The 23,370-nt window shown below is 50.0% G+C and overlaps 1 protein-coding gene across 5 annotated transcripts in view; it reads left to right on the forward strand.

Moving 5' to 3' along the window:
• Window positions 1–384: 384 nt before the first annotated feature.
• Window positions 385–23,370, forward strand: part of PRDM5 (PR/SET domain 5) — a 98,833-nt gene continuing 75,847 nt past the window's right edge. Inside the window, exons 1-4 of one of the 5 annotated variants that reach the window (XM_066233938.1) lie at window positions 385–887; window positions 10,782–10,927; window positions 13,056–13,139; window positions 13,690–13,839. In XM_066233938.1, coding sequence (XP_066090035.1) covers window positions 13,092–13,139; window positions 13,690–13,839 — 198 coding nt within the window. In that variant the 5' untranslated portion in view covers window positions 385–887; window positions 10,782–10,927; window positions 13,056–13,091. Of the gene's footprint in view, window positions 888–10,781; window positions 10,928–11,149; window positions 11,234–13,055; window positions 13,140–13,689; window positions 13,840–23,370 lie in introns of those variants that run through there. The other 4 variants (XM_066233937.1, XM_066233936.1, XM_066233935.1 and 1 more) reach the window with 4 other exon arrangements.

Here is a 23,370-nt window from a genome sequence, read left to right on the forward strand (position 1 = left end):
TATGAACATTTATTAGGTGGTTTTTCAAGCAAGAGAGGATTCAGGAATCCTGTACCTTGGGAAATGTAAGAACTAAACAAACAAACAACCCCCAAAACAAAAACACTGGTTTCTACTCCATTTAAATATTAAACAGTTCAAGACAAATTCTGAATTAACTTTAAATGGATTGTTTGCAGGGGGTGTCCACCCCCTTCTCCTGTACGTTAAACAACATACTTATAGGTCCCCTTTAACTTCAAAGCTCTCCAACAAGCATGAAAAAACCAAGTTGCATCACTCTGATGTGAGAAGGATCCCTATTTCCCCGGCCCCCGGGGGCTGTGCTCTGGAGTCTGGAAGTGGGTAGAGCCCTTTGGGAGGATGCCCGGGCTGTGGCTGTGTCGGGCCCAACTGCGTTTTGCATCCAAGGAGTCAAATCCCCGCCTGGCACTCCCAGTGTTTTCGGAGGGGCAGACCCGGAGCAGGACAGGGCGGGGGCACTGAGCGGCCAGAGGCAGGCGGAGGCCCGGGTCAGCCCCGCTGCGGGTGCGGGTCAGAGCCGCCACCCCGGGCCAATCAGCGCGCGGCGTCCGGCGCCCCTGGCCGGCCGTCCCGCGCCCCCGCTGGGGCAGCTCCGGCAGCGGCGGATCGGCCGAGCCAGGGCCGAGGCGAGGAGGGGCCTAGCCGCGGGGGATCCTGGAATCGGCAGGGAGGTGGGGATTCTGGGAGGAAAGCTCCATTTCCTCCTTCCCGCCGCCTGGCTCTTGCACCAGCACCCCAAATTTCGATGTGCCGCCTACCGCGGAGTGAGAATGCTGGGCATGTACGTGCCAGACAGGTTCTCCCTGAAGTCGTCCCGCGTGCAGGACGGGATGGGGCTCTACACAGCCCGCAGAGTCGCAAAGGTGGGTGACCCGGCGGCCCGCGCGCCCTGCCCACCCCTTGCGCCCCGGGCCGCTCTGCGCAGGCCGGGCGCGGGCTTCTCGCCCGGGGTGCCGCCGGGCGGCCGGGGTCCTGCGGGGTCCTGCGGGGCGGCCTGGCTCGCCGGCCTCCCGGCGGCAGCGCCACGTCAGTGTCGGCCGCGGCCCGCTGCCCAGGCGGGGGGCGGCATTGCCCGCGGCCCTGCGGCAGGATGTCTGTCCTCCCGCTACAGGAAGTGTCCTTGTGCAGCCTCCTCTGGCCGGGCACCCGCGTCTCCGTGATGGCTTCGCCCGCGGGGCGGGGTCCCCGGGCATGCACGCGGCCCCGCGGCCGTCCTTCCTGAAGAACCCACGCGACCAGAGGCGTCGCGTCCGCCCCGCGCGCAGCACCCCCCCCCCCCCCCCCCCCCCCGGGTCTGAGTCTCGTTAGGAGCCCAGGAGGGCATCCGTTCTCTGGCTTCTGGGAGGTGCCATCCACAGGATGTTTTTCCTCTGCCTCTGGCTTTTTCCTCTGACTTGGTCTTTCCTTCTAGAAATTGAGAGGCAAGTGAGCAGGGCGAGCCCATAGCATTGCACACACAGGACTGCCTGGGAACGCAGGACGGACGCTGAGAGCAAAAGCCTTAGGCGGAGCGGTGACTAGAAAATTCGAAACTTTTGCATTTGATAGACATGCGTTTATAGCCCTTTCTCCGAGTATGTAAAATCTGGAGCCACAAAGGCAGGGGCGAGGTGCCCAGGGTAATGAGAGCCTCCGTTTACTGAGCGGATGCTTTGCTCCATGGCGGTACCTAGTACTCCACCTGCGAGAGAACCCTCACCAGCAACCACTCCTCCAGAACAGCGCTGACCATTCAGTAAGAGATGCAGAAACAGAAGTCCTGCAGGCTCTCCTTTCCTGCCGAGCTAGTGAGTTAGTCTCGGCACCCACTGCTTCAGGGTGCAGAGCTCATGTTCCTTAAATGAAGGTCCCTTACCATCTTCCCCGCACCCCCCCCTCCCCCCATCCCATCCTCATCTCCTTAACAGACATTTTTAGAAAGGGAGGTTTGGGCAAGAGAAGGCCTGTGCAGGCAAGGCATGCTGTCCAGCCCAGAGGGTCACTGGGATGCACCAGGGACACCAGGCTGCATTCTCTGAGTACAGACCTCCCACCCCTCACCTAAGAGCAGGTGGACCAGGGCGGACCAGTCCTCAGAGGGCTTCCCTGACGTGACCTGTAAGCAAGCTGCCAGGGCCAGTCTGGAACAGAGAGGCCAGGTGATCCCTTTCTTGGTGGGAGTTTGAAAGGACAGCTCAGAGGAGGCAGGTATCTGAGTAAGAGGTGGACTCAGTAGATGCTTCTGCCAGATGGAGGAATGTTCAAGTTAACAAGCTTTCAAACCAGAAGCTGAAATTTTACTTTCCTTTCTCCTAGGATATAAAAAAGTTCCAAATGGATTTTTTTTCTTGAAGCTCTCAGGCTTCAATGTAAATACGTAAAAATAAAACTGTTCTTTAACTCTACTTAATGTTATTAATAGTAATGTACTAAAAAAGTTGGTCAAATATTAGAACGACAGTAATTCCTATTTATTGCCTTATATGGGTAGGTTTTTAGGGATAGCTGGCCAGTGTACTTTCTTTTGATGTATTTATTAACTCCGACTTATTTTTCCATGTAGTTGATTACCTGGAAGTATTTAGTATTTGGGGGGCATAGCATGAACAGCTTCTAAAATCATCAGCCACATCATTTTGCTATTTGCAGTACTAAATGCCCCCCCCATGTGTAACTTCTATAAACAGAACAGTCACATCTAGAATGCATACCTATATTTCAGGTGAATATGCAGATGTTTGTGATAAATCCAAGTGACAGTCTCTGTGGGTGACATAGATTTGTTATGATTATAAGATACAGAATCATACAGGCCAGTGATCTCAGACAGGTTTGTTGATGCCAGAAGGGATCTGGAAGCAGGTTTCAGCGCCCTTACCTTCCCAGCCTGAGGGGGGAACAGAAGCTGGATTCAGATTTTAAATGAATGGTTAGGCTGACGCTGAGGATCCAAATGCCTTTAACCTAAGTGCGTATAGCACGGGGGTCGGGAAACTTTTTGGGTGAGAGAGCCGTGAACGCCACATATTTTAAAATGTAATTCCGTGAGAGCCATACAATGACCCGTGTACATTACACATTATCCAATAAAAATTTGGTGTTGTCCCCGAGGATAGCTGTGATTGGCTCCAGCCACCCGCAGCCATGAACATGAGCAGTAGGAAATGAATGGATTGTTTTATATTTTAACATTATTATTTTTTTTATTAAAGATTTGTCTGCGAGCCAGATGCAGCCATCAAAAGAGCCACATCTGGCTCGCGAGCCATAGGTTCCTGACCCCTGGCGTATAGTTTCTTGATTCCTACATGTCTCCCAGGTTACCTGTACCAGACCTCACTCTGGGCCTAAGTCGAGGGGTCTGAGAAGAGAGTATTTCAGCAGTTCATTAAAGACCTTAATTTAAAGTTTTTATATTCTCTAACCGGGTTATGGAATAGATCAACTTTAGACACATACGTTTGTTTCACAGACATTCAGTCGCCCTTGTAGAACACAGAGCAGCACGTAGACCGCTTGTTTGAGAAAATGATTGCTACCGAGCCTATGTTGAGTTCAGATTCGGAGAATTGAATCCAGATGGGTCCTGGGGTCGGGAAGCTGGCTGGAGACTTCACACCCCCCCCCCCCCCCCCCCCCCGCTTCCTTCACCAGGGTGACTTGGGATTCCCTCATCAAAGGGGACCCCTGCCGCTCTACACCTACCCCTTGCTGCTTAGTGTGCCTAGAGTGAGGTCCCCGGCTGCAGAATCGTGACATTTCCGGTCTCTACCTTGGTCCTACCAGGTTTTTTCTAGTAGATGATTATTGCTCTTTGCAGGCCTGTTGGCTCTTGTATGGGGGAGGGGAGGGGTAAAATCTAAGGAGTGACAACGAGGACTTCCTGTCCTTGTCTTTAGTTGCCATTATGGGAACTGGATGAGGAGGGCCACCTGGTAGCTATTTTCTCCTGTAAGTCCTGCATTGTGGTTGGGGAGACAACGGATGAGAGCCCGTCTCCAGGTTACCTGCGCCCTGCCTTTCCAATCAAGGCCCACACCCAGTGGAGGGCTTCACATAATTTAACGACTGGTTCTCTGCCCTAATGACCTTTTCAAGTATAAAAAAAGATATACCTGAAACGTAGTTTATTATTTCATGCATTTAATACTTAAATAAGAACAATAGAAGAGGTACACAAAACTAGATGATGTTAAAAGAGTTTTAAAATATTAATGAGAAAATATTAAATAATACCTGACAAAAAAACAATAAAATTGTTATTGAAGATATTTCCATATTGCTTCTTGATGGGAGTCCTCACTTGCAATTTTTTTCACCTGTGGACGGAATGAACATGTCCACAGGCGCTTAGGATATGCTGTTGCGCAGATGAAGGTTAACAAAGAGTAAGGAATGTTAATTTGTGATTTTCACACTGGGTGGCTGCCCAGGCCCCCACCTTAGAGAGAACCCTGATGACAAGTGCCATTTTAACAACCGGTTCACCAAACACAACAAAAAATTAGGTATTGGTTCTGCTGAACCCGTGTGAACCAGCTGACTCCCACCACTGCCCACACGTGTCAAAGATCGTTGCCTATATCCTTTTCACTGAAAAAATAAAACACTGAAAACTTTCTCTATTTTGATAAAATGCTGTGTCTGTGCTCATAGGGCGAACCCAGACACCCAGGTGAATGCTTTTAAAACATTATTTTGCAAAAATGAGACCAGCATTACACTCACTTCATCACCTGGTGTGTCTCAGTTTTCTTGAGGAAATCCCTCCAAGTAATCTTCTTTGGCTCCCGTGTGTGGTTTTTGATGACTGACTGTATTTCTGTGCTGTGGATATGCCATGATTTTCACTCACGCGGGCCTTGCCTCACGCCGTTGTTCCATACTGCTGCGTTGGCAGCTCTGCGCTGCCCGTTTGGAGCATGCTGGCGAACCAGACAGAAATGCTGGTGCTTGTGTAGCTTGCATTGTAGGGAGGGCAGAGGGAAAATAAACAAGGAGCATAGAAGATCAGTTTAGTACTGTGGTAGGTCGTGATCAGAGCTATGGAGAAAGGAAAACAGGGAGCTGGGTGAGGTTGACTGGACCCGGCAGGATGTGTGGGTGTGTACATGCAGGATGCTCTCATACCAGGTGGGCCAGTGCCCACCACACAGAGAGATCCGGGCAGGGATCGCAGCCAAACGTGTTTCTAGGGCAGAGCATTCTAGGCGGCAGCAGTAGGGCCTGGGCCCTGTGATGGGAGTTTACCTGTTGCGTCCAGATGAGGAGGCCAGCGAGGCCGGAATGGATGAACCAGGGGGCTGGGTGTAAGGGAGGAGGCCAGAGAGTCACTGAAGGGGAGAGGCACAAGCCAAAGAGCCACTTGCCTTCGACCTTTCAGTCCCCTGTGATGACAGTGCTTGGAGTGAAACAGGAGGGCTTGGAGCAGTGGAGGGACGTGTTCTGACTTGAGTTGATCAAGGATCACCCATCTGCTGGTGAGAAGAGGTGGGCCCAGGGCAGGTGTGTCAACTGGAGACCGTCCAGGTTCTATAGCAGTAATCCACGGGAAAGGTGATAGTGGCTTTTAGACCAGGATGGTGGCTATGCTGGTGACAGACTATGCTGCTGGGTTACGGGTGAAGGAAAGGGAAGGACCAAGGACATTGCAAGCATTTTCGCTTGAGAAATGGGCAGGGTTGGATTTTCCAGTTTGTTACTCAGCCCCCCTCCCGGTAGAGAAAGCCTCGCACCAGTTCTGGGCCAGGCCCGAGGCTCCCCCACACCCAGAGGCCTCTATGTGATAATAGCAGTTGTTCTGCTCACGAGAAGCAATGAGTTTAGGGTTGGGGTTAAGGGAAACAGTGGTGCAGAAGGTCACCGTATACCTAGCCTCTCTTCTTCCTTACAGCTCTCCCATACAGTACTTCCCATTCCATACTTATTTCCTCTGTGCTGATTGCTTCCTTTTTTTTTCTTTTTTTTTCTATTTTCTAAAGTCAGAAACAGGGAGGCAGAGAGACTCCTGCATGCACCCGACTGGGATCCACCTGACATGCCACCAGGGGGCAATGCTCTGCCCATTTGGGCCCTTGCTCCACTGAGGCTGGAGCCATTTCCAGTGCCTGAGGCGGAGGCCATGGAGCTGTCCTCAGTGCCTGGGCCAATTTGGAGCCTTGGCTGCGGGAGGGGAAGAGAGAGAAAGTAGAGGGAAAGGTGGAGAAGCAGAGGGGCACTTTTGTGTGCCCTGGCCAGGAATCAAACCTGAGACATCCACACACTGGGCCAAATCTCTACCACTGAGCCAACCGGCCAGGGCCCTGTGCTATATTTCTTAAAGAATAATTCTGTTATATCCTGGGCGTTCCTTCTCCCTCTGACTTCCACTGTATCAGCTGAGAGTGATAGGAACAACGCCAGTAACCTCAATCTTGGGGGTATATCTTCTCCCCATGACAAGAAGTTGGCAGGTGGACTTTGCTCTCACTTCTGTGGCTCACTGTCAGGGCGGGAGGCTCTGCGATTCTTCTGGCCCCAGGGTGGCTGCAGCAGCCCCAACCCCAACTGTGGCTCAGTGTCAGGGCGGGAGGCTCTGCGATTCTTCTGGCCCCAGGGTGGCTGCGGCAGCCCCAACCGTCATGCTGTTGTTATTCCAGGTGGAGAGAATGAAGGAGTGACCAAGGCTGACCAGCAAGAACTTTGGTGGTTTCTGCTTGGCAGTTGTTAGCCCTCCTCACTGTCTCAGTGGGAAGGCAGTCAATGGAGTTTTGCTACCTGGGTACATTGGTACCCTCGACAAGGTCAGCACTGCAGATCTCAGGAGGATGGGGATAGGGAGGGAGGCAGGTTGTCTCCCCAAGCAGTCACAGTAGGGAAGGAAGATTGGATATTTTTCAGAATTGCACTTTTTTTAGAACTGTACTTTGCGGGAGGCCCTATTTGTATTGCAAGAGCGCAGGCTCTCACAGTCACTTACTGTTGAAATACAATTATGCTGCCCGCGGGGACACCGGGCTCCTCCTGGGAAAAGTCATCACCTCGCATCTGAAGTGATTCACTTTAATTTATTTCCGCTACATGTATATATTTTTTATTTGCCAAACCATTTCAGAGTACATTACAGACTTGATGACAATGTACTCCTCGGTGTTGCAGGGTCAGGGCATGCTCCGAGGGGGCCAGGATGCCGATTTAACATCCCACAGAAATAACAGTGATTTCCTGCTGTCTTTATTTATTAATTTTGTGTGTGACAGAGAGAGAGAGACAGAGAGGAACAGATAGAGACAGACAAGAAGGGAGCTGATATGGTACGAATATCTATATCTCTATCCACCTTTTGCCTAATGGTTTTAGCCTCCTTTGATAATCCTTGCCTCCGTTACATTATTAGGGATTTCTTTCTTTTTTCTTTTTTTTTAAGTGCGTGAGAGAGACAGACAGGAAGGGAGAAAGGTGAGAAGCATCAACTCATAATTGCAGTGCCTTAGTTGTTCATTGATTGTTGTCCCATATGTGCCTTGACCGAAGGCTACAGCAGACTGAGTGACCCCTTGCTCAAGGCAGCAACTTTGGGCTCATGCCAGTGACGATGGGGTCATGTCTGTGATTCCACACTCAAGCTGGTGAGCCCATGCTCAAGCCGGCAACCTTGGGGTTTTGAACCTGGGTCCTCAGCATCCCAGGCCATCACTCTAGTCACTACGCCACCACCTGGTCAGGCTTAGGGACTTCAGAATGGTGATGTCACTCAAATATTCCTCCTCTGTTTGTACTCTGGTGATTATCTGTGAAGAAGAGCTTTCCTTTATCACTGACTGCCATCTGGTCATCCTGACCTACGGTTGTCATGGAGGAGGAGGCTGGCTACCCTGAACTACGATTGTCATGGAGGAGGAGGCTGGCTACCCTGAACTATGATTGTCATGGAGGAGGAGGCTGGCTACCCTGAACTACAGTTGTCATGGAGGAGGAGGCTGGCTACCCTGAACTACGGTTGTCATGGAGAAGGACACATGCCTTGTTCTTTCTCTTTTTTTTTTTTTTTTTTTTTTTTTTTTTACAGAGGCAGAGATAGACAGGGACAGACAGACAGGAACGGAGAGAGATGAGAAGCATCAATTATCAGTTTCTCGTTGCGCATTGCGACTTCTTAGTTTTTCATTGATTGCTTTCTCACATGTGCCTTGACCGCGGACCTTCAGCAGACCGAGTAACCCCCTGCTGGAGCCAACGACCTTGGGTCTAAGCTGATGAGCTCTTTGCTCAAGCCAGATGAGCCCGCGCTCAAGCTGGTGACCTCGGGGTCTCGAACCTGGATCCTTCTGCATCCCAGTCCGACGCTCTATCCACTGTGCCACCACCTGGTCAGGCCTTGTTCTTTCTCTTTAATGATTTTACTAAGCTGTTATCCTCGAAGGATGGCAAATGAGGTGTTTCTTTCATTTTTAATCAGAAGTTTCTTCTTTCTGACGATCATTATGGCCGTGAGTATGAACTAACATGCCTCAGCCAGTTCTACTCTGTTCTCCGGTTCTCCAGTTGCTCTACGTCTGGCCTGCGGGAGCGCTTTCTAATAGAATGTGAGCGCTGGAAGACATCTTAGAAGTCCACTAACCCAGGTCCCTGAGTTTTATCAACAAGGACACTGAGGCACAGTGGTGTGTGGCTTCCTGGTACGTCAGACAGCTAAATGAAAGACCGACAAGGACTGGGGTTCAGATCTCTTGAAGCCTCAGCTGGCATGTACCCAGCGTGAACCCCTCTTCTAAGGGGGTAAGCCTATGGTGTCTTGCTTTCATCTTCTTACTAATTATGTTAAGCAGAGGAACAGAAAGCGGCCCACATGTTTGCAATCATCCATTTTTTTTGTTTGTTTATTCAAAGTTATTGTCTAGCCCAGTGGGTGGCAAGATTGAATGGATTAATTAACTGCTTTGTCCAGAAGCACCATGGTAGGCTGGGCATTGGGCCGGTCTGTGAGGTAAGTTTGATGCGGACAGTTTGCAGGAAGCGAAATTGGACATCCAACCACAGACAAGCCGAGAACAGGTCAGGTGGGGGTGGCCAGGAGGGTGCACCCACTCGGGCCGTTTTTCTGTTTTCCTCTGGAATGTCGCCAGAGAGCTGCAGATATTTGAGAGAAGCCTGTGAGGTGAGGGAGTATGTGAAGTCCTCGCCTGGGAACGATCTTGCCATGAGAGCCCAGACCAGAGGCCGTGGTGATCATGCTGGCACACGGGAACTGCTGGAGGTGGGGTGGGGAGTTTGCCTACAGCTGGGACGGCAGCTTCAGCCGCTCATACACAATGAATCATGTAAACATTTTTCATTTCTATAAGTTGAAAATGGTCAAGTATTGACAATTTCATACGGTGCAACCAAAAGAAAAATTACATATATATGTGATTATATATATGGTGTGTGTCCCAAATCTTTCCTTCATTGGTATAGGAGAAACAACTATGTTAGGGCTTGTTCACTGGCACTTTGCATGATTAGTGCATGGCCATGTGCATGTAGCCTACCTAAGGCTACGGGCGTACCCTCAGCTTGGATGCTTATCTGTAAAGGGCAGTGTTCCTGGTCATCCGCCTGCACGCTGCTGTGAGGAGCGGTGTCCCTCTGCCTGTGGGCTCGTCCGCTGTTGCAGAGACTCTAATAAACGGGGATGATCCACCGCGTTCCAGCTCTGCAGCGTCTCTGCTGTCTGCCTGAATCTACGTGGTCCTGCCTGGCCATGGCCACTGGCATCACAATAGGTGTGTTACCCAAGTGGGATTGGAGCCCACAGAGGGCAGGGACTTCATCTCCTAGGGTGGAGAGCAGAGCGGTGGACACAGTGAAAGCATGACTCTGAGGAAGTGCTGCTTGTAGGGTGGAAACCACAGTGCTCGGAGAGGTGGAGGAGGGGCGGGGACCAGGCACTGGGGTCCTTCGGGAAGCCTTGGGGTGCGACTGGGCCTGGGGAGCCTGAATCTTCCTCTGAAGAAGCCAAAGGTAAATCGTGTTAATTACCTGCAGGGTTTCTGAGCGCCATAGCCGTCTACGGTTAAGAGTTGGCCATCCAGGTTCTTATAATCAGGCAGCCGCAGGAAACTCCAGTTGACCTGACCCCCTTGTTCTGGTGCATTCGCAGCTGTGCTCTGAAGGCCGTCTCTTCCGATCTGGGGTGCTAAACACTCTTACCAGTCTGCCTCCTTGGGGGCCTGTTTTTATGTCACTGATTTTCAGACTGTGGCAGCAACCTGTTGGTGAGTTGTGAAGTCAAGTTCCTGGGTCGAAACTCGTCTTTTAATGAAGGCGATTAAAACAGACTAGACTGGCCTGACCAGGCGGTGGTGCAGTGGATAAAGCGTCGGACTGGGATGCAGAGGACCCAGGTTCGAGACCCCGAGGTCGCCAACTTGAACGTGAGCTCATCTGGTTTGAGCAAAGGTTACCAGCTTGGACCCAAGGTCACTGGCTTGAGCAAGGGGTCACTCGGTCAAGACACATATGAGAAAGCAATCAATGAACAACTAAGGTGTTGCAATGAAAAACTAATGATTGATACTTCTCATCTCTTCGTTCCTGTCTGTCCCTATCTATCCCTCTCTCTGACTCTCTCTCTGTCTTTGTAAAAAATAAAAAATAAAAAGAAAGTAAAACAGACTAGACTGTGGGAGTGCATGCATTGTGCAGAGGAAGGCTAGGAGTGTTTCACAAAATTTCTGTTTTAGTTTTGCATGTGTGCGTCTCTCTGTGTGTATGGGGCCGTATGCTCAACGGAGATGAGAAATGTCTCTCTCACTCAGGGTTGAGGAGAAAACAGCAAGCCGCATCTCTCCTAGCATGGGTTTGCGACAGAGTGGCTGTCCACCATCACTAATGAGGAGCCAGAGTCAGAGTTCTGAGTCTTTATGTTGAAGATTCAAAGCGTTGAGTCCTGGAAGGCACTTAGGTGGGTTTCCATATTCTTAAGTCCTTTGCAGAATCGATCGAGTCATTGTGTTTCTTCCAAATTCATCCTGACTGTCCTGGGCTGATGGGGTGCACTGACATCAGCTTCTGCAATGGGTGATGAAGGCTGAACACAAACACGTGTCCAAAGGGAGTACACATGTTAACACCACATCCTCCCGTGTATTGCCAGAACGTACTGAGTGCTTGCTCTGTCTTCCAGATTGGCTTTATCGTCCGTCAGTCTTCTCGTGCCGTCCAGCAGTCAGTGAGCTGAGTGACTGCTGTGCACAGGCTGCCGGCCGGGGTAATGACGACATCGTCAGTGGGGCTGTGCGGTGATCTGTCCACGTTGGGACAGGTGGCTTGGGGCAGTGGACAGTACCTGTGCTGAGAAGGAACAGCTGGTTCCCTGTCCTCTCTCTGATCTTGGCCAGGTGACTGACCTTTGTCAGTCCAGTGATTTACACTCTTGGAGTCCCAGTGGCCTTCACTGTTCCCTGGGGACATTCTCACATGGGATTATTTGGCGTGTGGCACATTGAGGTTCTGTGCATATTCAGTTCCCTCCCTCTTCTTTTGTTTCTTGTACTGCCTTTCTTAACTGCCCTTCCATACTGGTGAGGTCCCCTGTCGAGGTGACGATTCCCTTCTATAGAAGCCTCTTTGGGTCTGTGGTGTGTTCTGCCTGAGGAGTGGTCCCAAGTATCCAGGGTCAGCGTGGAGTGGCGGCATGCAGGAGCATGGCCGCTTCCAGCCTCCCCGACCTCTGTTCCCTGACCTCTGCTCCCTGACCTCTATTCCCTGACCTCTGCTCCCTGACCTTTGCTCCCCGACCTTTGCTCCCTGACCTTTGTCCCGATTCGTGTGCTGCTTCCAGCCTCCTCGACCTCTGTCCCAATAACTGTGTGCTGCTTCCAGCCTCCCTGACCTCTGCTCCCCAACCTCAGTACCCTGACCTCTGTCCCGATACCTGCACAGTCCCTGTGTCTTTGGTGAGCCCTGTGGGGTTGTTAGGGTTAGAGTCCTGGCTTGAAGGATCTGAGCAGCACTCTCCGCCCCGAGGTCAGCATTCCAGAGGCTCGGCCTCTGCGGGTACTCAGGGCATCTGGGGCCCTTTCCTTCCTCTGTGAAGTGGGGGTCTGGGGTGGTGGTAACACTTGCTGTCCCCAGGGGCTTCGTGTTCTGTCCAGCATTAAGTAATTCATCTCCCTGGAATCACAACTCTGCTGGCTGTTGTTCTCCCTAACTGTGTCCATCAGAAGAGTCCCTGGAGGTTCTGGGGACCCCAGGTTGTACGGAAGGCCAGGCCAGCACAGGGCCGTGTCCTCTCTGAACACGTGTCCACTCTCCTGTCCCCCCTTTGGACGCCTCAGTGAGACAGGCGTCGCTTTCCTGTGGCGCCTGCCTCTCAGGTCCCCGCAGGGCTGACTGCAGCCCGTCCCAGTCCTCCAGGGGCTCTCACCTGGGAGCCTGTGGGAAGGCTGCTCCCTACGCCCCGTCCCAGAGCTATGATTCAATCAGCCCGGGCTCCCACGTCCGAGAGTCTCGTGCAGGTGGGCCACAAGCAGGTGTGTGGAGATCACTGGTTTCCAGCTGCCCCTTGGCTGTTTGGAAGATTGGCAGGAGACTTGAAACTTTATTTACGATGTCTTCTTCTGCGAGCGGCAAGCCTGCCCCTTCCTTCTCCACGATTGGGATGAATTTATGATCTTTATGGAAACCAGGTGATGTTCAGCCTGGTGGGCTTGTCTCTCAAGTCAGGCAGCCCCCCGCCCCCACCCCGTGCTTGTCATCTTAGGACCCCTTGCCAGGGCGGCCACGCAGAGCCCTGTCGGAACTTGAATGCTACAGTTTACGTCATTTAACCCTTTGATCTTGGCCTCTCGTATTTTGGATTCAAGATCTTAGGCTGAAAACAGATTACATTGGATTTTAAAGATGTAAATGCTTTTTTTTTTTTTTTTTTTGTATTGGACACGAGTTAATATTTTAAATGTGTCTCAATCATGGGGCCTGACGATTTAGAGATAAAAAGAAAATACTTTCCAGAAGAGAAAGAATAGTTTATTTCGTTAACTTTGTTGTTGTACTAATAATGCCTTTTCAATCTGATTGTCACTGTGCAGGGCGAGAAGTTTGGACCGTTTGCCGGAGAGAAGAGGATGCCGGAGGACCTGGATGAAAACATGGATTACAGGTTGATGTGGGAGGTGAGGACAAGGTGGCTCTTTTCCACGTCATATAAAGCGTGTTTCTCTGTGTGCAGTTTAATGCACTGAGTGGGTGTGCGTCGATATGTGTTGGGTCAACGCAGATGGTGGCTGCGTTGTCGTGGCTCAGCTCCGAGGAACCCGGATCACTTAAAAGACCAGCAATTCGAAGAAAAATGCTGTTGTTAGACTGTCTTACTAGACAGTTGGAGGGCTCTGCAGTGTGTGTAGCTCACCACCGAAGAAGAAGTTCTCCACGCAGAGGATGCTTGGATATCACAAGAAGCACGTTCTTGTTCAGGATGCGGGATATGCTCTCTGTACGTGAAATTGCGCTTGTCCCTTATTTTCCCGTTGTAGCTCTGACAGCATGGCAACAGTTCTGAGCTCCTCGCTGGAGTGAAACATCCCGCCCTCCCTACACCGTCCTTGGAGGATGTGATACAGTGATAATAACGTGTCTTTCTCGACACAAGGGCTTTAGGGAAGAAAAGAAAGCGGGATCTAAATGTTGTTTTGCACCCAGATGATGCTCTTTCTTACCCTCCAGAAGGTGTGGGCGTCTCCCGGGCCCAAAAGGACACGTTTGGGACACACGGAGCGCCCGAGATCAGTCTGCTTTCCCTGCCCGAGCCCCACTTCCTGGCATTTACAAGTTTTACACTTGCTGAATTTTCTAAGTCTTTCCCCTGGAGGATTGGTGAGTAAAAAAAAAAAAAAAAAAAAAAAAAACTGCTATGTTTTGCATCTGAGGCACGTTGCAAAATGCAGAACATCAAGGTGTGATAAGAGTTGTTTGTTTTTCCCACCAGAAAAGATTTCCGTGCCTCCTGCTAAATGGCATGTTTTCCCAGCTACAAATCCCAAAGTGCACGGTCACAAGATTGGCCCATGTGTCTTGTGAGAATTGTTCATCTCTATTTATAGCAAATTGTTACTTCATCGTAAATGTACACACCCCGGTGGGCTGGGGACCCCTTATGACATAGGGCTGTAAACATCATAAATAAGGATTATTTGGGGAAACTTCCTTCCCAAACCCCAATTGTCTACCTCACGTGCACACTTGGGTGGCTCTTCATTAAGAAGTCCCCTCTCCTTGCGGCTGACTGAGGAAGAACAGGTAGGCGCCAGGTGAAGACTGAGATAGCCACCTCGTGAACAGGCACACCAGAACCCGTATGTGGCTCTTGACTCAGGACAGGCTGGCTGGGTGGCAGAGTGTGACTTGGCCCCGAAGGCAGAGTGTGGACTTGATACTCTGCTTCTTTCATCCTGACCCTTGAGCCACATGTGGCAAGTGTTGGGCCTGCAAGGTCAATTCTGAATGCATTAGCCTGTTGACAGCGTGGACCTGTGTGGCCCGAGTCATGTGGGGGACACCAGCGGGCCTGGCCGGGGCTGGTCTCGGGAGCTGGCTGAAAAGGCACACTGGAGTGGCGAGAGGGAGCCCGGCCGAGAGAACTAGGACTGTCAGGGTCTCAGCTGTCACAGACCGGAAGGCACCATGCTGGGGGGGGCATACCTGGAGTGCATTTACTTTCCTCTCTCCGGGAGGAAAGCAGGACGCCTGGGAAGGGGAGGGAGAGGTCACACTGAGAACACATACCTGGAGAATCCAGGTTCCTTTTCTCACCCTGAGAAAAGGAGGTGGATGTTTGGAAATCTTCCCAAAGCAGGACCAGGCCCGGTGAGCGAGGCCTGGAAGTGTGCTCTGAAGGGTCAGCAAGTGACCCAAAAAAGGGCCACAAGTTACCAGGCAGCTCTGAAGTAGAAGGATGAGACTGTCGGACACTGAGCCTCCTTGTAAAGGAGTCCTGACTCAACACTGTGGTACTGATGCACAGGTGGACATGTGACATCGTCTTTCGTGAAGATGGTGTTAACAGCATGGTGGGGGGAGGGTGGCACTTACAATAAGAGTGTTGGGTAAAAACGATATCCTTGCGGCAAAAAATTATCCTGACCCCTAATGCACATCCTGTATAAAAATCAAGTTAGTATCCTTGTAAATGTAAACACACCAGGTAAAAACAATAAAGCTTTAGAAGGAAATGTAGACAGATACCTTCATGATCTTAGGGTAGGTGGAGGTTTCTTAAATAGTAAGAAATAAACACGGCGGCCTGACCAGGTTGGTGGCGCAGCGGATAGTGTCAACCTGGGACACAGAGGACCCCGGTTCGAAATACTGTGGTAACCGGCTTGGGCGAGGGCTCATCAGCTGAGCATGGGGTCTTCAGCTTGAGTATGAGATTATAGACATGACCCCATAGTCACTGTCTTGAGCCCAAAACTTGCTGACTTGAAGCCCAAGATTGCTCGCTGGCTTGAGCCCAAGGTCGCTGGCTCTGCTGTAGCCACCCCCTTTCAAGGCACATATGAGAAAGCAATCAATGAAACAACTAAGGTGCCACAGCAAAGAATTGATGCTTCTCATCTCTCTCCCTTCCTGTCTGTCTGCATCTCTCTCTCAAAATAAATAAACACTGTGAAGGGAAAAATGATTACTTGGAAACCAGTAAAATTAAGAACTGTTCATTGGAAGAACCATGAAGGGAATAAAGAATCAGGTAACAGAGGGCGAGAAGATATCTCAAACGCATCTGTCTGCAGCTGGATCTGTGTTCAAAACATAGGAAGAACAAGTTGATTTCACAATAGAAAAATGGGCAAAACACTTGAATAGACACTTCCCGGAAGGAGATATCCAGACAGCCGATAAACCTGCTGGAACCGGAGACAGAGACAGGCAGACCAGCAGCAGACATCCATCCTGGAGGGGACTGCATCAGGGACCTGGTGTGATCTCTGCGTGCCTCAGGGTGGGGGGGACCCCTGGGTCTGCTGGGTCTGGCCCAGCCAGCTGAGGAAGGCGGGAGTCCGCAGGGGTGCTGGGAGGGAAGGAGTCTGTTTGGTGACCAAGGCAGGAGTGATTTGACAGGCGCTGGACTGGGGGCCTCCAGCGTGCGGTCAGTGAGGAGTGGCCGGCTTCTGGTTGTGAGTGGTGAGAGGTAACTCATCCCCCATGGGGCTTGCTGATGGGGGTGCGTGTCAAAAGAGGCAAGTCCGGAACAACTTGGAAATGTTTGGCCTGTGCCACGTGGGTGGAAGGTGGTGGCACACTTGAGACAGGGCTGTTGGGGAAGGTGAGTGGCAGGGTGGGAGCATGGGGTGGGCTGCTGTCCTGTGGACTGTTAAAGACAGTATTAGCAGACTGATCTTGAGTGCCTGGGATCTAGAACATCAATATACTTGGATAAAAGGAGAGTTTATGTCACAGTCAATATTTAACAACATGTTAATATCTAGTAAGCATACTGAATAAATGTATGTTATTTTTACCGCTGGCCTTCTTAGGAAATGTAGAAGTTAACAGGAGAAACGGCTTGTCGCTTCCCCTGGTGTTTTACCGCCGTGGGTTTTTCTGCTTGGTTGAGGATTTTCTTAGTTGCGAAGATGGTGATTTACTGAACTGTGGTTTGCAGAGAGGCCGCTTGGGTGGATATTAAAGTGGACATGTTGTTTAGATGTTTTTCTCTCTCTCTGCAGTTATTTTGTGATTACAGCTGTTCTGCTGTTGGGGAACTTGATTCAGCACCAGGTTTCCAATGTGTTTTAGTTTTGGGAAAAAAATGTTCTCAATTGTTTAAAATCTTTTATTTTCCTTGATTGTTTATGGAAGTCTTTTTTTTTTTTTAGGTATTTGGAACCAAGAATTGTCTTCACCAAATGTTTTTCTTTTGCAGACAATAACATTTTGTTTCAGGTTCCAAATGGAACCACTTTAAGGGTCGATAGATATCACTGGACAGATACCACCCAGGAAGCCCAGTTGGAATGCTGGGAATCCCAAAACACACGTCGTGGTCCCCTTGACTCGGACCTTGGACACCCGTCCTCTCATTGGGGATAAGGCAAAGCAACGGAATGTCATATGTTTTTGGGAAGTTCCGTGTCAGGTTTATTGTTTTATTTTTCTATCAAGTAAGAGTCAGGGAAGTGGAGAGACAGACTGCCGCATGCACCCTGACTGGGATCTACCCAGCAACCCCCATCTGGGGCTGCTGCTCTGTTGTTTGGCTACTGAACTATTTTAGTGCCTGAGGAGAGGCCATGGAGTCATCCTCAGTGCCTGAGGCCAACTTGCTCATTGCTGTGGGAAGGGAAGAGAGAATGAGAGGGTGGGGGAGAGGGAGAGAAAGGGGAGGATGAGGGGTAAACAAGCAGATGGGCACTTCTCCTATGTGCCCTGAGTGGGAATCGAACCTGGGACTTCCACATGCTGAGCCAACCAGCCAGGGCCTGCGATGGTTTTGTGGTTGTCTTTTATTTTGCTTTTCACAAGAAGTTTTCTACCTGAATATGTTAGCCAACTGCTGGCCGCTCAGCCAAACCTGACATCTGATTAGAAGAGTCCTGGGAATCTAGGCCAAGGAGCTTGGTTGAAAAAAAACCCCAAGAAACACAACAATATCTGCATTGTTGTTGGCGCACGTTCACTGTATTTGAGGCCTGATCACAACTTACAGTGCTGTAGGGATTTTATAATAGATGCATCTGGCTCCAAAAACACAAAAACCAGCAACTACATCTCATGTAAACAAGGAGGCAAACGTCAAGTCAGAGGAAATTCTGGATGGTTGGTTAGTTAGCCGCGTGATGCCACCCACCTTATTCTACCCCTTTGCTGGCCTCAGCAGGGGCTTCATCCTCAAGCTGGTGGCAGGTGGCAGGCAGGGCTTAGACAGGTTGTGTCTGTCTGGGAAGGACGCCTTGTCAAGAGCTAGGTCCTCCCTTGCATTTCTCATACCGGTGGAGCAAAAGGAGGTTCCCAGCTGTTCCTATGGAAAACCACGCAACCGCTAATGAACAGGGACCCAGAAATGAACTCCATGTTCGCCTCCTTCTGATGGTACAACCACATTTACCCCCTCTCCACTTGTTTCACTGGGTTGTTCCCTCCTGTGGTCGCCCTGGAACTGGCCGGTGGGGAGGGCAGCGTTAGGGGAGCATGGACACGGGAACAAGTTCTGTTCTTTGAGGAAGGAGGACGGCTGTCCACTCCCAGGCTCCTTTCTCCATGGGATGTACATGCTGGTTATTTGTCCGGTCAACAACCACTGGGTCTTGAATGCTTGCTCCATCCTGATGATGACGTGTCAGGGGGCGGGTCCCCCTCGAGGGAGAGGCAGTGCCCAGCGAGGAAGGCTGAGCTTCCTGTCCGGAGGGAGTCCCGCGTTGGCCTCAAATCCTTCCTAGGTTCTCCGGGGTTTCGATGGGGGGGGGGGCAGTGTGGAAAGCACGCAGATTGGAAGCCATTCAGTTTTTAGAGTCAAGAACGGTGGTTGCCCCTGGAGGTTCCTCCTAGACGTGGGGCGTGTCACGTCAGGCGGAAGTGTGAGGGAAGGCAGGGGACAGGTGGACCAGGGGAGGAACATGTCAGCCAGCCTGGGGGGTGGGGGTGGAGGTTCAGGACACTCCTTTTCTGTGACAGAAGTCATGTAGGAGGACGTAATGTCAACCAGGAGAGCGCTGGACGGGAAGTTCTAGTCCCCCGTGGTCTTCCGTGAGCTCACGCTCACGGGTCATTTTGTGTGCATTTCCGTGTGTCTTGAAGACCAGCGGGGACTGTGTGGGTTTTGATGTTGATGTCTTTCAGTGTGAGCGGTGATGGGATAGCTTCTCTGACTGGTGATCTTCGAGTGAAGCTTCTGTTATACATGTTGGAGGCATGTGTGACACTTCTGTAGCTGCTTCACTGAGATGGCATTCATGTGCTGTAAAGTGTGCGAGCCAGTAGGTTCCAGCCTGCTAATAGAAGGTGAACGTCATCACCCCTCATCTTAGACTATTTGTCATCACTTAACATAGAAACCCAGCACCAATGAGCAGTCGCTATTGAATGTTTTGGGTAAATATCACCTTTCTTATAGAATATCTCACGGAAAATTGCATTGTCAAGAGCCATGGCTCCCTCAGTGACTTTCAAACGCAGAATTCCGGTCATTTCCTTTGCGAACTGATTTTGGCCCCGGGCTTCCTACATGGCCAGTTTTCTCATGGAGACTCGGGGGATGCCGCGCTCACCTGACCTGGCCCTCGGAGGACTGGGGGTGTCGGGTCGGGCTGCCCTGCAGGGCGTCTGCTGTGCATGACTGGCTGACAGCGGTTCAGGAGGAGCTCTGATTGCACCCTAGTGGGCACACGGGGCCCGGCTCCTGACCCCATCTCAGCACCGTGCCCCAGCGCCACCAGTGAGCCACTGGAGTTGGCCTGCAACCCAGAGTCTCCTCCCCATCTTTGTTTGCATCTGTTTTCTGTGTCTGTGTGGTGTCGGCCTTGGTTGCTGAGGGCGCCTGAGCCAGGGCCCTGCGTATGGGGGGACTCTAATAGGAGAAGATGCACCATGTGCCTTAGGTCACCAGATCTGGCCGGCAGGCCACTTCCAATATTCCTGCCAGCTGCCCAGGGAGGCATAGGCCAACCCTCCCGACATCACTGTGGGCTGAGAACCCTGTCCACTGCTGCCCAGTGCAGACAGGAGCTTGTCTGCAGCCTGTGGTGGGGCCTCCTGCCTGAGAACCGGGCAGGCGATGGGCACCCGGCTCCACAGACCACCCTGGGGTCTGGGGCCATCTCCTCCTTCCTGCTGGGGACCTGCCATTGCCCCACAGGCCATGGCTGTCGTCTCAGGCCCTTGGAAGGACACAGTCCTTCTGTCAGGGCTGGTACCTGAGAGAGACAGAGACGAGCAGCAGGGGACCAGTATCTTCAGTGTACCCACAGGGCTGCCGTTCCTGGTGAGGCAAAGACAGTCTCTGTTTATTTTATTTTATTTTATTTATTTTATTTTATTATTTTATTTTAATTTTAATTTTTTGGTACTGGCTACCGTGTTTGGAGTAGTGCGGAATAACAGTGGTCGTAATGAGCAATCTTGTCTTATTTCTGTTCTTTAATGTTGGTGCTGGTGTCTTTAGCCATGAAGATTTAAATTGGCTCTGGTTTTTATATGAAAAGTGCCTTTTTGTGCTTTGTGAGCTACTAAGAGGTTTTATTGGGAGTGTGGTGTGAAGTGGAACCGGCCATCAAATAGAGTGAATTCAGATGATGTTTCATTTGTTTTCAATCTCCTCTTGTGATCCTGAAGCAGAAATCCCAGTTTTAATTGTGCATCATTTAATCTCTATTTCATCTAGTGAGTAAAGACAGAAAAAAAAAAAAAACATTTCACATCCCCGGCCTCCCACTTTCTCCTCTTTCCCGGGCTGTGTATATTGATCTGGGATTAAGCCATTATTATAGAATTCACATTATCAATCTTCTGCTTCAATAATACAACCTTTTCCTTGGTGGGATTTTTGACTTCCTGATTTTCGATTATGTGGTCAATGGATTGGGAAAATCTTCATTCGTGGAAGGGACCCCGAATCTGCATGAACCTTTTTTTAAAGTGTGTAACGTTTTTTTATAAGGCGTCCTCATTGGAGATGCCCAAGGAAATCAAGGACCTGTTTAAATTAGATCGTGGGGCCGAAACCAAGGAGCTGTCATTCTTGCAGAAGCTTTGTATTCGTTTTTTGAGACATCATGGAGAATAGAGCAAAGGAATTCTTGGTTGGGGAAACGTTATCTGGAAATGACCCAAGTTCTTCAACTAATTTTTGAGTGAAAGACCAGACATATTGAGAGTAGTTAGGAGAGTGATGACTCCTAGAAGCCCATAGGATGGAATGGAGAGTGAGTTAGACCCGTGAGAGTTTTCAAGCCCGGGGAGTCCCAGAGACGTGACAAGATTTGAGTGTCACATTTGACAGTGGCTGTCATGATGACTTTGTACACAAGATGGTGGCAATGCGGCTAGAAGGGTGGACAGATGGTTGACCCCCTACAGCCAGGGTGCTGCTGGATTTTAATCTAAAAGGAGGCTCTGTCTTGGCCCTTCCTACCCAATATGTTTTATCCAAGACTCATGAAAATCGAGTACCTCATCAAACCAAAGGTATGCCTGAGCCAGGATCACAGTGGAGAGGGGCAGGTAATATCTTTTCCCTTTTTTATTGTGGTTAAAAAAAAGATAACAAAATTTACAATCTTCACCTTCTCTTAGGGGTACATTTCAATCATCTTAATACATTCACATTGTTTTGAAACAGACGGCCAGGAGATTTTTATCTTGCAGATCTGAAACTGTAACCCATGGACTTTTGCTTCCTTAACTAACCCCAACTCTGGTGACCATGGTTCTACTTTCAGGGGTTTGGCGGCTTTAGAGACCTCGTGTAAGTGGACTACTCAGGATGTGTCCTTCTGTGACTGTGTTTCTTCTCACTCGGCATGTCGGTGAGGCCCGTCCGTGGTGTAGCGAGTGTCAGGGTTTCCTTCCTGTGTGAAGGCTGAGGATTATTTCAGTGTGTGGCTAGACCACGTTTTGTTTATCCATGCATCCGGTAGTGGACATTTGCGTTACTTCCACCTCTCGGTCATTGTAAATAGTGCCGCTGTGAACATGGGTGTGTGCCTCTCTCTTTGACACCTTTCTTTCAAGCCTTTGGGGGGGGTGTCTAGAAGGGAGATTCCTCAGTGATACTATGATCGATCTATTTTTAATTCCTTGAGGAACCTCCCTACTGTTTTCCACAGTGGCTGCACCATTTTACGATCCCGCCAACTGTACTCAAGGGTTCCGATATTTCTACAGCCTAACACTTGCTGGGTTTTTTTGTTTATTTTTTGTGTGTTCGTTTGTTTCTTTGTTTTTTGATAGCAGCCATCCTAATGAGTGTGAGGGATAACATAAGACATATAGTCAGTATTCAAAAACTGTTGGTAACTAGAGTGTTGTTTCTATGACGGAGGTAAGCGTGGATAAATCTCAAGTCAATTTTAAAGTTTAATAAGGGTGATACCAGACCTACTATTGACTCACATGCAGATGCCTTAATTAAGGGTTTTTACTTGATTTTATGGACACTTTGGTTAGCAATATGACTTTTCAGAAGCTGAGTTGCCGTAAAAGAAGTGGGATGGAGGTCACAGGAGGGAACAGTGCTGTCTCACTGCTGGGACTGGTCAGGGGGATTGAGTCAAGTGTGGGGGTTCGCTCTGTGTCTGGACATTGCCGGCAGTGCACAGGGCTGTACACAGACAGGGTCTGGAAATGCCCTGTACGTCAGCCGGGGGAGGGAACTGGGCTCCTAACCTGAAGAAGAGCAGAAGCAAGGTCCTATTATTGGCTTCCCTTCCCCCTCTTCCTCCTCTTCCTCCTCTTCCTCCTCTTCCTCCTCTTCCTCCTCTTCCTCCTCTTCCTCCTCTTCCTCCCCTTCCTCCCCTTCCTCCCCTTCCTCCCCTTCCTCCCCTTCCTCCCCTACCTGCTTTTAGACTGTGCTCGCTGTCCATCTTACAGCCCAGCTCTCGGGCAGAGTCTGGCCGGCTCTTCTGTGCCACAGCTCGGGCATCGGCCACCTGAGCCCTGGCGCTCCCCAAGACCTTACTTAGAGGCACAGGTCTCAGAGGTTCCGGGTCTCTCGGCTGTGGCTGCGAGGATTTCGTTTCTCTCCTGTGGCAGGTGAGCTTCCAGTCCACCGTGTTCAGTCTCCACATTTGCCATTTTATTCAGTTGTCTTTCTATTTTTTATTTCTATTTTTTTTTTTTTGTATCTATGCTAGTCTCCTGATACCAACCATCTGCGGAGTCTCCAGTATTATAGCAACACAGGCTGCGTTTGTATGCAGGGTAGTTCACATTTCTGTTTGCCCAGACCTTTTGCTGTTATTTATGCGGTAAATTAAACGTGAGAACAGCAGGCAGGCCGCAGGTCTCTGAGCAAGCAGCTTGGTTTGTTTATGTCAGAGTGGATACACTGTTGTGTGGTTACTTAGTTTCTTTGGTCTATTTTAGTAACAAATTATATTGCTAATTTATATATATATATATATATATATATATATATATATATATATATATATATATATAAAAGTGGACTTAATGAATCTTTTCTAAAGTTAGGTATGGTATTTTATTTAAATCCAAAAACACTGACGTGCTTGAGACAGCTCTGTAGACACTGGAGGCCCTCCAAGCACTGCTGAGAGTTTGCACCACACTCTACCTGAGGAATTCCATGTTCTCATTTTATAGAGAGAAGATTAATGTTCATGGACTTGAATAAGTTCCCTTTAATGATCTGGCCTATAATTTCCTTACTGTATGATAAATGAGTCCTCG

This window comes from Saccopteryx bilineata, chromosome 1 (assembly GCF_036850765.1).
Source record: "Saccopteryx bilineata isolate mSacBil1 chromosome 1, mSacBil1_pri_phased_curated, whole genome shotgun sequence".
NCBI classification, from domain to species: domain Eukaryota; kingdom Metazoa; phylum Chordata; class Mammalia; order Chiroptera; family Emballonuridae; genus Saccopteryx; species Saccopteryx bilineata.